The sequence below is a fragment of the Agelaius phoeniceus genome, chromosome 3, assembly GCF_051311805.1.
Source record: "Agelaius phoeniceus isolate bAgePho1 chromosome 3, bAgePho1.hap1, whole genome shotgun sequence".
NCBI lineage: Eukaryota > Metazoa > Chordata > Aves > Passeriformes > Icteridae > Agelaius > Agelaius phoeniceus.
In genome coordinates this window covers 93,225,036-93,238,656 of record NC_135267.1, presented here as the reverse complement: position 1 = coordinate 93,238,656, position 13,621 = coordinate 93,225,036, and the positions used below count along the sequence as shown (strand labels likewise).

At 35.6% G+C, this 13,621-nt stretch overlaps 1 protein-coding gene across 3 annotated transcripts in view; it reads right to left on the bottom strand.

Annotated features, from left to right (window-relative positions):
- Positions 1-13,621, bottom strand: part of SYT14 (synaptotagmin 14) — a 96,675-nt gene that overhangs the window by 70,824 nt on the left and 12,230 nt on the right. For all 3 annotated transcript variants that reach the window (XM_054629880.2, XM_054629879.2, XM_077175868.1), the window contains one exon: positions 5,768-5,815. Coding sequence is in view for 1 of the 3 variants with exons in the window: in XM_054629879.2 (XP_054485854.2) it covers positions 5,768-5,815 (48 nt within the window). In the remaining 2 variants the exon portion in view is untranslated. Of the gene's footprint in view, positions 1-5,767; positions 5,816-13,621 lie in introns of those variants that run through there.

Below are 13,621 nucleotides of genomic sequence, written 5' to 3'. Positions count from 1 at the left end.
ACAAAGCATGAGACAATCCATGTAATCCAACAGTAATTAACCAGGATATACAGCAAAGTACTGCATAAAATGTAAAAATGATTATATGAACATGAGAACTTGAGTGAAGAAATGCCAGGGTTTGGATATAGCAAACTTCTTACATACAAAACTTGCCATGGAAGAAAAGATATTGCCATAGCTGGAATAAGTGACCCCAGTAGCTGCTGCTTTCCAGAAGACTCCAAACACAGGAAAACACACAAAATAATATTCTGCTTCCTGTAAGGGCATCAGGAAGCTCAAAGAAAAGTATTTACTCTGTATTGAATTTTCTCCAATCCAAAACATGTGCATAGAGATTACTTTTCCAACAGAGTGCAAATTCAGAATATATATTCTGGTGTTGCTAATTTTAATATTATTACTTTTTTCTAACATGTAGCAATATGTCTAAATATCTCCCAAGTGTATGAGGTTTAGTATCCATGGGATAAAAAATTTTTTCAAGCCTTGAAAAAAAAGGTCATAATTACTATTTTCTTTATATATTATAAAAGTAGCTTTAATTTTTAATAGTTTCTAAATGAAGAGTTTTGTATTCCTCTTTGTAAAAAGAGAAAGTGCACTTTATTTGGTACTGTCCAAATCTGAACCTCTAAATGAGTATAGAAACAACATATATTTGCATTTTACATTAATATGAGGATCTCTAATACAAAGAAATTTACTACCATCTGTGACATCACCCTTCTCTTGATGAAGAACAAGTAGTTCTACCAACTGGATGACAGCAGCCAGAAAGGGGAAAATTATTTTAATTACTTAGTGTAGAATATCACTAATAGTGTAAGATAACTTGAGTATCAGATGCAGTTGACTTTCAACTTAATAATGTTTCTACTCTAAAATGAAACTAATGAATAAATGCTACTTTTTGCCATTTGCAATAAGTGTAGTTGACAGCTGAACATTCAGACACATGCAAATGGTGAGGATAGTTGACCAGAACATTAAAGAGGAATAGTTCTACTTAAAACATACTTCTGACAAAGCAAAAATTCACACCTTCTTATCTTTTCAAAATTACTATTACAAGTGACATTTTTCATTGTCAGACAAAGACATTGTCTTTTTGCAACTTCTCTTTTGCATATTAAAGAGAGCACTTCTGTTCCATTCTTAGTCACAAAGTCAGTTTGCTGAATAATTTCCTTTGTTTGCAAGATTGCCACAACAATAGAAAGGAAAGAACATCTTGCAAAAGAAAAAAGGGCTTAAAAATAATTTTTAAACTTCTGTGCAACTCAGCCCTTACTTGGATACTCCATCTACATTTCCATGAATTAAATACAAAACACACTGCTGAGTTAGAAATATCACTTTGCACTACTTCAAAAATAAACAAGTGAAAAATGTTGGGTGAAAGAAACCTAAAAATAATATGGCCATATATATTTTCTCATTTAATGTCACTTCCATGTCACACAATGAATACATAACAGAATATATTAAAGAGGAGTTTCTTCACTTATAGCTCAATATCGTAAACACTCATCACAAATCTGTCTTGTTTGTACAAAGAGAACCTTAAACAGCCTTAATTAAAACATTACTAAATCTAACAACAGCTAATTCCAAGTTAGACTTGCATCTGCACTATACAGCTAAAAAAGATATATTGTTCTCAAGTCTAATCTCAAGTTCCCTGAATTCTTTTATTTCCATAGCAAATAACCAGGGGAACAACTTACACTATTTTATCCTGACTCTCTCAAAAACAGCTGGATACTAGGAAGATATCCCGCAAAAAGACAAACTGTTAACTGAGTCATTTCAGAGAAACTCAGTCACCTTCCACTGTCAAAAACTAAGCAGGACTCTTCTTTCCACAGCCAAGTCTTCAATTTGTACTGTCAGACACTAAATAAATGTGTGAACACAAACTTGCATTAAATAATAGAAGTAAATAAGATGCTCATTTATAATAAAAGCAAGAATCTATTTTTTTTATTTTTTCCAATTTTCAGATTTCAATAATTTGTAAATATAAAACCACACAAACACTTCAACTACTTGACTATGTTAAACATAGGAGGCACATATTGAAGTGATTCCCTAATAGCTGACCATCTTTAAAGTTCTTTTTACAAGCTGTAAAGTGATTTGTTCAGTATTTTGTAGCTATTAGATGTTACATAACAGCCACAAAATACTCCCATTTTCAGGACACACGCTCCCTATATTTATGCATTTAGAGGAAGCCTCTTTAAAAATACATAAGAATTAGTTTTTAAGGCTTTCCAGAAAAGCCTATTAGTCTCCTTACTCCTGATCAGCTTTTTGCAGATTCTTCTCAAAAATGTATGAACTTGCTAAAAGGAAACCAAGTAAAAAACCCTATAAAAGTACTGCAATCCTTCTTGGGCAGCATAGAGGGGAACCCACCACAGTCTCTCTTGGGCAACTACAAAACTGTAGGAACATTAATGTGGCACAGGAGGAGGAGGCCTGTGCCAGACAATGGCTGCATCTTTGGATAGCAAACCAAAGATGTATCAATACCATACTGGGATCATATTTGCAATAGAACTGACATAATCTCAGATATTCAATGAACGTTATAACTGGTACTTGCACACCTCTGAGTCTATCATTTAAACTGATATAATCTGAGAAATACAAAACCTAAAAACCAGCAAATTTGAGGTTTCAAGATATTTCATTTTTACAGCTGAATAATCTTAGAGCAGACATTTCCTTTTTAAGGCTTAGGTTTTGCTTTTAAGCTATGCCTTCAACTACAGCTAAGAAGTTTTCATTATGTTATTTGAGCTAAATTGTGTAGTCACAGCTTTGAAGACCTTTCTGGTCCCTTTCCACATTTCATCACCTGATACTCCAAGGTTCCTATTTTCCTAGCAAAAAAATGAAAGGGCAGGCAAGAAAAAGACAATTTAGGAATGCATTACTTCACTGACTAGAAAGAAAAATTAACCACCAGCAATAGGTGTTCTTCAAGTCATATAATCCCCATATAAATTGTAATTACATTCCATCACTTGAAACCGGAAAGTTTTCCCATGTATTATTCATAGAAGACACATGCTTACTTGCATGCTTACTTTCCCCTTTTCCCTATTCAGTGCAGGAAAAAAAAGATGGAACATCACTGTTTATCCTATTAGTTGCTTCTCAACAGCCATGTACTTGGAAGCACTGTAAGAAAGATGGACAGACAAGCAAAGCACAAATGTACACTGCAAAACTCCAGTTCCTTAATGCAGGCTATTTACTACTAATGTTTCTTTCAGAGGTTCCACACAGACATTCTAACTCCAGTCACAGTCACCCACCATCCCCTAGCAGAAAGCACGAGAGGCTTTCAGGCAAATAGCAAATGGAGAACCATTTTGTCAAACACCATCAGCTCTCAAAGCCTCACAGACAGCAGTCGATGAAAATGAGGGAGGGGATGAATGCCAGGAGTGCTGGAATGTCCTCTCCTGGTGCCACAGTCACACAGACACCAGAGAAAAAGGAGAAGGGCACACTGCAACCTTACCCAGCACCAGACAAGAATGCAGGGAATTACCCATGTGTCAGTGTGAACACTTAATCTGCCCATTCAACTTCTCCTGTGAGCTCACAGACCAAAAAACAGCTTAGCTTTCAGGGCACAGCCAAGAGATGGGAAACTCCATCCTGTATAAGCTTGACATGAGCACTCAGTGACATTAAGGACAAAGCTGGAAGGTCTGATTTGACCAGCTTGAGACTGCTGGCAGCCAGGAACACTCAGCTTGGAAATGCCTTCCTATTCTGAGGATGTCAATAGAGATCTTGAGCCTGCAATCTCATCCTGGTAAGCAAGCAGGGCTGGGCAACTGGCAAATAAAGTAATCCTTAGGAGCCTTGCTCAGACAATAAAAAGCATCTTGAATGTGCATCAGAAGGTGTAAAGTAACCAAAAGTCCACATGACTGGAAGATTTGCAGTACAATGGCAATCTCCTCCTGCTTTAAAGGTGCACTTCAAGTAAGGAGTGAAGACAGACAGGAATCCACCAAATCTGTGTACCATAAGGAGAAATTTTTCAGTAACACGGGGACACACAAGGTTAGAATGTACATGGAAACTCATATGACCTAAAAAGGAACCCAACATAATGCAAGTATAAATAGCACTTAAAGGATATTTCTCTTTTAATCACACTTACCCCTAGCCTAATTTATAACCACCAATACTAAAACACAAGTTCTATGCTATTTTTATTTAATTTATTGTATCAATGGCTAACAGAGCTTAGAATTCAATGCTCAAATATAACACAAAATCTTAAAAAAACAAACAACACATCTTTTCAATTTAACTTCCCAGCAATTAACATTAAAACCATACAGCACTGTCTCCAAGAAGATGATAAATTTGTTTTTCTTAAAATCAGTACAGTATCCTAAAATAAATAAGGATTAGCAAGATTAACAGCTCTTGAAAGTTCATCAGAAGGCTTTCTGAAATTCCAATGAGTTTCCCAATTCAGAAAGATAAATAGCAGCTATTACAGAAGGAATACAGAGCACTGTGTGTACCACCTTATCTGTCAACGGAAAAAGAGAGACAGCAATAAAAAGAAAAAAATCACTTCCCCTCCAAAATGGGAAAGAAATTTATAAAAGCAAGATCTAAATCATTCACAGTTTCGAGAAGTGGAGAAATGTTCTTAATTACAGAACTGTAACACATACACACTCAAAAATTCTTTCAACAGATACTTGGAAAAGATTACTTGTGACCATAAAGCTATTCTGACCTTAACTGGTAGATTTAATTCTGAGGTTAGGCATTTTTAAATATATGTTTCAACAAAGCCAAACAATTTTACCAAAATGTCTCAGTGAATGCAATGGAAACGAAGAGGACAAACAAGATTTCTTCCCACAGAGTATGATGTGGTTTGACAATACTACAGAGGCAGTCTGAGACTAAGTTGTTGTCAAAAGAGTCTTGCAGTTTTACTCCTCTCCCACCACATTTTTTTACTCCTTCCTTTTGAAAGCACTGAGACTCTTCTGACCTAACCCAGACTCAATTCAAGGAACTAATCCTTGAAGAAACCTTTTTTTTTTGGCTTAGCTTTCAGATGAGAAGACAGAAATTCAACAGCAATGCTGCAGGAGGGAGCACAGGGCTGCCAGAAGGGACAGAAAAGTGTATCTGGCCTTTACATCAGCTGAGCTGTTCTGTTGAGCTCCAACTTCAGTCACTGTAGCTCAGCTTTGAGCTGTAAGAGCCTTCCCTGGAGCACAGCTCTGCTCTGTGCTCTCTCAGCTGCTGGTCTCACTATTGCTGCAGCTGTCAGCAAAGAAGTTTGAGTCATTAGGATCTCACCTGAAATCAGAGGCAGAGATTGACAGTTCATTACATCAGTTTTTTAAAAGATCCTCACAACTTTCCATTAATAATGAAAATCATAAAATCATACAAATATCTGGATAAAGTGAAGATTAAAGTTTCCATGGTTACCCATCACAGCAAAACAATATTAACAAATTCCATGTAACTCAGTGAATTTTGGAAGAGCACATTTTTCCCTCTTGTGAAAAATCAAATTTTATTTTATAATTTCACTATTTTTTCCTATTGACATTGTCAGTATCAAATGATTCTGCAACACAAAAATGCAGCACTAAGATCCACAAAAAGTCAGACCATAACACTGGGCAGCAGATTTCTTACCAGGAATATTCACAAGCTAAGGAGTTCACTTTCACAAATTATTGCTTACCTTTTCTGATGCAGATCAGTTCATGTACACCACAAGTTCGTTCTCCACCTGTGTGGAAATACACCATTAGAACACAGTAACAAATGAAATGTATTTCATTTCTTTATAAGGCTTATAAATAGTGAAAAAGAAAGTTCCAAAACTCTGTCAATTAATAAAAGTGCAGAAGATTGCCTTGACAAATTTTCAAATTATACATTAAATCCTTTGGAAAAAACAATAAATGTATATTTGGCTTAATATTGCTAATGGTGGTACAGTTTGAAGAGCTTTACACTGAATTTATACAGATAAAATTATAAAAGCAAGAACCTTAACTGAAGCCACACTAATATTTCCCAAGTATAAACATAATTTCCTGGAGAGAATTACCCTATAGAATGGCATCTATGGAAGAATTGAGAAAATATAAAAAACATTCCAATAGAACAAAATGCCGAAATAACATTATGATTACCTTCCACGTTAAAAAACAAACAAACAAACAAAAGCCTAAAAAACAACCCTATTAACAAATACTTGGTTTGCCCAGAATTTCTCCTTTAGATATTTTTAAAATTAAAAAATCAGCTGTATAGACCTTGAGATATTTATTCAAGAATAATAAAATTGTTGCTAGAAATACTACGCTTTTTTCACATTTATATAAAGACCATTTTAATTGGAATTACAGCTTGTAAACAAAACACCAACACATTTAATATCTAAAATAGAAATATTTTGGAGTTATATGCCCCATAATCAAACCTTAAAATTCCAAACTACATCAAGCTATGGCTTCTCTTAAGTACACCCTAACCGACTCAGCCTTTTTCCACTGACAACAAGAGTGCATGGATGCAAATACAGAACTGAGGGGAATTGTCTGGGATTTCATACCCAGTTCTCTGCAATCTCATGAAAATACAAAACAGAGTTTCAAAACCTCACAAAACATTTATTTCATGTCCATTAATAACTCCTTGGCTCCAGATACTTCAAAATGCACTAAAACAAGCTTTAGGTAACAAAATTCTCCCCATCTCAAAAATATGGAAATACATTATACAGCACTTACTACTCTCCTCCATTCCATAATAACTTAATTATGACATACAATACAGCATGTAATTATATCAACCAATACTTCAAACTCTTAACTGGTAACACTAGCAGATGGTATTGTAAAGCTTTAGAAAAATATCTATATTTCTATATAAATTTACACTTTAAAGAAATAACTGTAGGAAATCCATATATTGGAGTGAGAAAGGATAAAAAGGATCAAATAAATGGAATAAAATGTAACTCTTCTAAAATAAAATTAAATGTCTGTGAAAGTAAAAAGAATCCTCATTCTATGTCAACACACTCAGCAATATGAAATACAAGCTTCAAATATACTCTTGAATGGGAAATTAAGTATCAGTGAGTCTGAGGATCCCAGGAGTTTTGTAGAGTCATCACCCTTACAAAATCCCGTTGTGATAGCAATCTAATTCCCTCTTTTCGGTGCATCCTAGAAGCTAGGCAACATAACTTTCATTCAGAAAGGATTTTGACAGGAAAACATAAGAAAAACTAAATTAAAAATATAATCCGCTTTTATAGTAACAAGGCATTAGAAAACTCAAAAAAACCCCAAAACCAGACAGAGGGAGAAGATTACAATCTGCTTTAAAGTCATTGCAATCATCTTTAGGGGACAAAGGATAAAGCAGAAGAGTGACTGAAAGTCTTCTCCCTAGAATTTTTGCCCTGTTAGTTTTAAATTCGGCACTGAAGAAAAAATAAAAATTATGGCAAAAAATAAAATTATTTTTCATTACACAGATGCCAGACAGTTAAAAATAAGGATTCACCTAAAACTCACTGAGATAAGAGAGCAGCAATAGATTTTAATTATATTCATTGCTCTCAGTGAAATCAACCAGTTTGAAATGGTATCACAAAATACTAATTCTAGATTCGGATTCCACATTGCTACCTATTGTTTTATAATGCAAGAGGTCTTTACTCAAACATTCAACCTCTAATGTAAGATGGTGTTCCACCAAATAAAGCATTTACATTAATCAACATGTTGTTTTTTATTGACCACAAGGTTGCAAAATAAATTCATACCATTTAACAAGCATACAGTCAGGATTTTATTCCTTTTCATTTTCCTAGAAAATGCTGGAATGCTATTTCTTTTTTTAATAGGTGATTCATTTATTACTTTTTTTCCAAACTGCTTTTGGATGGAAATCAACCATTAAATAAAAATACATCAAATGATATAAAAGTTAAAGAAAGTATCTTTTATATTTTAAATTAACGTATTAAAGATGTGAAATTTTATCCTCAATTGACTTGGACTGCTTCTTCTCTTTCCCTGTGGCCCTCAGAACTGTGGAACTAATACATAATTCACACCTTGCTATTATTCATGGATTAACAAATAAACCCAAGTTTTTCCATCTTTATAACTCCCAAGAATTCTCTCAGCTTTTAGTAAACTAGTTACTGAAAAAAACAAACTGAAAATATGGAAACATTTTGCATGACAGCAAGATGCCAACCATTAATTATTTAATTAATTTAGCATTTCAGTCTGAAAATAGTGGGTTTGTGTTGGTTAGCCCACAAATCCCAAAGGTTCAGTGGCATGACACACTTCAATTTATTCTTTAAATATTATTTTTAGGTAATTTATCATAGTATAGCATTAGTTCACCATAATGTTATGGTTAATTAAAATTTATGCTTGATTTAGACACAAATTATTATTAGTTCAATTCCATCTTGACTAGGAACATAATCTCCTATTTAAGATTTTAAGGTTTTGAGTGAGTTTGCATATAAAACTACATAATACTCTGTCCAAAATGTAATCTGAGAAGAGAAACAAACCCACTTGGGTACACAGAGCTTTTCATAATGTCAGACAATGGAAGTAAAATGAAAACTAATGAAAGATCAAATAATTTTAGAACTCCTCATTCAACAAAACACTTTCATTTTCTTGAGCAAGAAGATCCACCTAGTAGTCCTAAAAATCTAAATCATTCAAACATTTAACACAAAAAGAATGGCCAGATGTTTTCCAGAGGCAGCTGATGAAGTTTAATTTTCTTTTAATTTTAATTTTCTTTAATTAAAGACAAAGGTTTTGTATACCAAGTCTCTATTTGCTAAAATGACTATGGCAGCAACAAGATGAAAAGATGTACATCAAAAATGAATACTGAATTTTGCATTAACTCAAAATTTTATGTCTTTCTAGTACAATTCAAGATTCAAAGGTCTACTATGCTCAGAGTTTAGCTGGAACTTCACCACTAGATGCTGATAATAATGGTCAAGAAAATCTAGTACAGGCATTATCATAGAGTGCTGTGGGTTGGGAATGAATGACATCTGGTGTTCTCAAAGACTTCAGACCAGCACCAGTGTTAGAGAAAGCTCCTCTGAGCCTCAACGAGCCATGTTCTGCAACAACCACAGTTCCAGGGCCTCTGGGGTACCAGTGCTTCTCAGGGGGAAGGTGTCACCCCTGTCACTGCGAGCACCTCTCCCTAGCAGCCAGCCAGGACTCCCCTTGATGTAGCTCACACCCACTGCCCACATGCTTTCATTGGGCAGCTGAAGAACCCATGTCCATCTCTCAGACACAATGAAAGGCTGCAAGACTGCCTGTCAGATCTCCCCAGGCTACACAAATGTATTTCCTAAGCCTCTCCTCATGTGCCAGGTACTCTAAGTTCCCTCCCAGCTTAGTGGCACTGTTCTGAGGTCTCCCAGTTTGTCAGCCTCTCATGCTGGATTAACACAGCTGGATCCAGGCCACAGACACGTGGCTGGTCCATGTTCAGCTCGCTGCTCAGCGGGATCCTCAGGTCTCTTTGCTCAGAGGTGCTCCCAGCCAGCCTGCCTGCAGCTGCTAGTGCAGGGCTCGGACTTCACCTGTCCTAGTGCAAGCTTCTGAGGATCCTTCAGCCCACTCTGAGCTTGCTGTGTGCTTGCCAGCCCTGCCCTCCAGCTTATTAACTACTCCTTCCCTGGTGTCGTCCATAAACTCAGCCAGAGTACATTCCATCCACCCACAAACATGGTGCACAGTCCCAGTTCCAGCACCAAAACTGTGATGCAACTTAGGCTGCTGCATATAAAATTCATTATTCTTCAGAAAAAAATCCACGTTGGTAGCTGCAGCAGAACATTACACCGTATCACAAAAGCCTTTTGTCAGCAGGTGTAATTTTTCGGATGCACTTTTTACATGATAAATTACTTTCCTGCTGAGAATTGTTTTTTAATTAGCATTTTCATAAGTTTGGATCACACTCAACAAACGTTTACTTAACATTTTATTCAACAATAGACAACTATTTTTTCCCTTGCCAAACCCACGACATTCCAGCATGGAACAACAACACTGAGCAGGCTGAGTAGCAGGAACAGGGTGCTACAGTGTAGAAACATAAAACAGGATACATGTGAAAAAGTCCAACACAATGTTAATGTAACAACAATGTTAATGTAACTTCCAGTTACATTGAACATGGAAAACATGGAAACACTAATGCTTCTGCTAGGAATGCAAGAGACCCAGGAAAACCATTCTTATGTTAAGGATTTCATACAACATGCTACACATTTATTTAAAAAGAATTATAATGAAAGACTTCTGGGTTGCATATACCAACAAATCTACTTGAAAAATTGCCTCATGTCATGAGCTGAATTCTGGGCTTGGATGAACAGACAGTCAACTGTAATGGAAAATAAACAAAGCTGAAGACTTCTGCACAGGAGCAACCCTACAGCTGCCATCAGCGTTTTTCCTGAAAAGGTTACATACAATCATTAGCCCATCCTCACTCATGGTGTAAAATCACCTCTGCGTTCCTTTAGCATCCTTTTTCACAAATTTAGTCTACAAATAATAGAAATGCTTAAAGTTGAATGCTGAGAACTAGTCAAAAAGCAAATTAAAACCAAAGGACATCTGAATCTATAAGGAGAGAGACAGCAAGGTAAAAAAAAAAATTGCTATTATATATACTCATTTATATGTTTACATCTTTTACGTTTTGTGCAGTTTTGGTCTCCTCTTGGTCCCACAACCTCAAAGAATAAAATAAAACCACAGAAGACACAGAGAAAGACCCTAAAGAAGTCAATAAAAATGTTAAAAAACAAATGGTTTCCATATGAGGAGTGATTTAATAGACTAAGACTCTTGGACCTGAAAAAAAACCCACAACAGATGGTGGACTTAAACAGGTGAATATAGAACAATTACTCACTGTCTAACCCACTAATAAGAAAAATAACTATCAGACTTAATTAGCAGCAGACATGTTCAAGACCAGAAGAGTAAAACTCAGATATCTATGTTCTGATTTTATGATTCAAACTCTTACTGTAAAGAATATTCTTCTTTCCTTGCACTATTTAAAAAGATCCCTATCTAGTCATTTCTTAGCCTAAGGATAGGTTATCTACCTGTCCTAAGAATATTTTGGGTTTTGTTATCCAACTATAAAAGTAATGGGAAACATCAAAACATTTTTTCATGGGAAAAAATGAAATTTTTAAATTATATTTGTAATCAACAGAACCAATGACACTGACCAATGAATTAGCAATCAGTGACAACTGATAAAGAACAGCATAGCCATTCCTGTTTCTCAAACAAATTTTGCATCCAATTCTACCCACACTAAAATAAATGGAAGCATCTATATGGAAGCAGATAAAAGGGGTGGAATTTTTTAAGCTAAGTCATAAAGTAGAGAGGTTATTTGGGACCTTCTCCTCTCATCATGAAAATAGTATTATCTCTGCTTCCTTTCTACCCATAATGATCACAAATTTCTCTTTCCCTACTCTTCTGACGAGTGAAATATAATTAGCACTAAAATAATGTTAGTAAGTTCTTTATTTCACTTTGTTCTCAGTCAAGTTCTTCTTCAGGTAAGTCTTACTGGTGAAAATGAAGAAATACAGTAAATAAAACTAGCAATAGAAACATACAGTATAAATGGCTCAAATCTAAACTAAAACCTATAATTTTCTTTTATGAAAAATAGAAAGAAAACCCGAAAGCAACTTCACTGAAAATGACAAAAATATTAAACATACATTGACAAGCAAGGTACAATGCTATCAAATGTTCAGGAAATAAAAAAGAGGATGTCAGCAACAAAAGCTGAAAAAAAAAGATGAAAAATTAGTATGACTTTTAGCAAATTCCTACTGTTTTTAATTAACAACACTAATCACTACTCTAGAGCAAAGTTTCACAGCAGAAAGTAAACTGAGAAACATTTCTTCTTTTAAAATGACTCTATGATCTATGGAGAAAAATATACTCATAGAAATAGTTTCAAATATTTCAGATAATGCAGTAAGTTTGTGATACAAAAGGAAATTACTAAGAAGAATCTGTATTGCAAAAGATTCCACTTGGTAGGAAAACTGCTTATTTTTGCCTACAGAACAAAAGTACCCATAAGATGTGTCAGTCATACTGAATTTACCCCTTTTCATATCAAAGATTATTCTCCTGTGCAGTATGGGACCAATTAGCTCACAAACTCAACACTCACTTGCTGTCTTAGAATTAACTTTCAAAATCCTCCCAAAATTTCCCCTTCTTATTCTACAAACAGATTTACACAGAAATCAGGAAACATCTCCCGTCTCCAAGAGTGAAACATACAAAAATTAGGAGGTTCAGTGATTAATTGATGACTTGAAATCCACTCCAACTTTTACATGCAACCTGGACCCTTGGCCTTATGCAGTTCAGAACCTGACAATATTCAGGAAAAAGTTTGAGAGTATCAGCTGTGAATCCCTTGCATCAGTCACTACAAAAGCTGGAAGAGGTATAACTGAATTAGGCCGAAGAGAAAATAAGACCTAGTGGTTAAAACAGTTGAAAGTTCTCTGGAAGACAGCAAAACTCTTTCCTTTCTAAGAGGTTCCCAGTATTTGGATGGCAACATAGGCAAACATTCTTAATCAGGTAATGACCCCATGTTTACTTTCCTGCATGCCTATCTTGAAAGCCAAGAATTCCAATTTGCAGAAGTGCTAGGCGTTAAAAATTAGGAGAATTCAAGAAAAATTTCACACTGAACACATCAACTGTTCTTATATAAAGTATGATAGCTTCATCTCAGCCCACGGGGAACTTGTCAAAAAGAAGTCTGTAAAACATTAGAGATTAGGTGGGGTTTTTAAAAACAGCTGCCCCCTTTGTTATCTACAAGATAAGAGACCTGCCAGCTTTCTTTATTTCAATAGATTCAATACTGCAGCAATGATGGTGTAAGACAATCCTACCAGGAAACTGGTGATTTTGCCTGTGGCACAAGGTTTCACTGTCATCAGCAAATAACGCAGGCAATCATCCTTACAATGACAATACCAGGCAACACTCACTGAAGTTTCCACCAGTCACTGGATAAGCACAAGGCAGCATTAAAACAATCCTGTGTGGCTGATCCAATATGATACCTTGACATGTGATCCACCACACAGTTGACAAATGTGTTTAAAAGCGGGCCTAAGTATAAAATATGTCTTCTTATATTTAGGCTTCATTAAATACTGATGATGCTGCTCAACCCCTGCCCTGGCCACACCAACTTGGATTCAGAAGCGCTACTGACATTTCAGGTCAGCACTACCTTGAGGATGTCCATGTCACCTTACACCCTTCTAGTGCAGCCTGCAGTGACACCTGCACAGCCCAGGTAACTGGGAAGTCAAGATAAAACTGTTCCCCAGGCCAGATTCAACCTACAAGCTACACATGATACTCCTACTTAAGCTCTGTAAGCAGATCATTGCTCTGTTGTTTCCTTTTCTAGATTC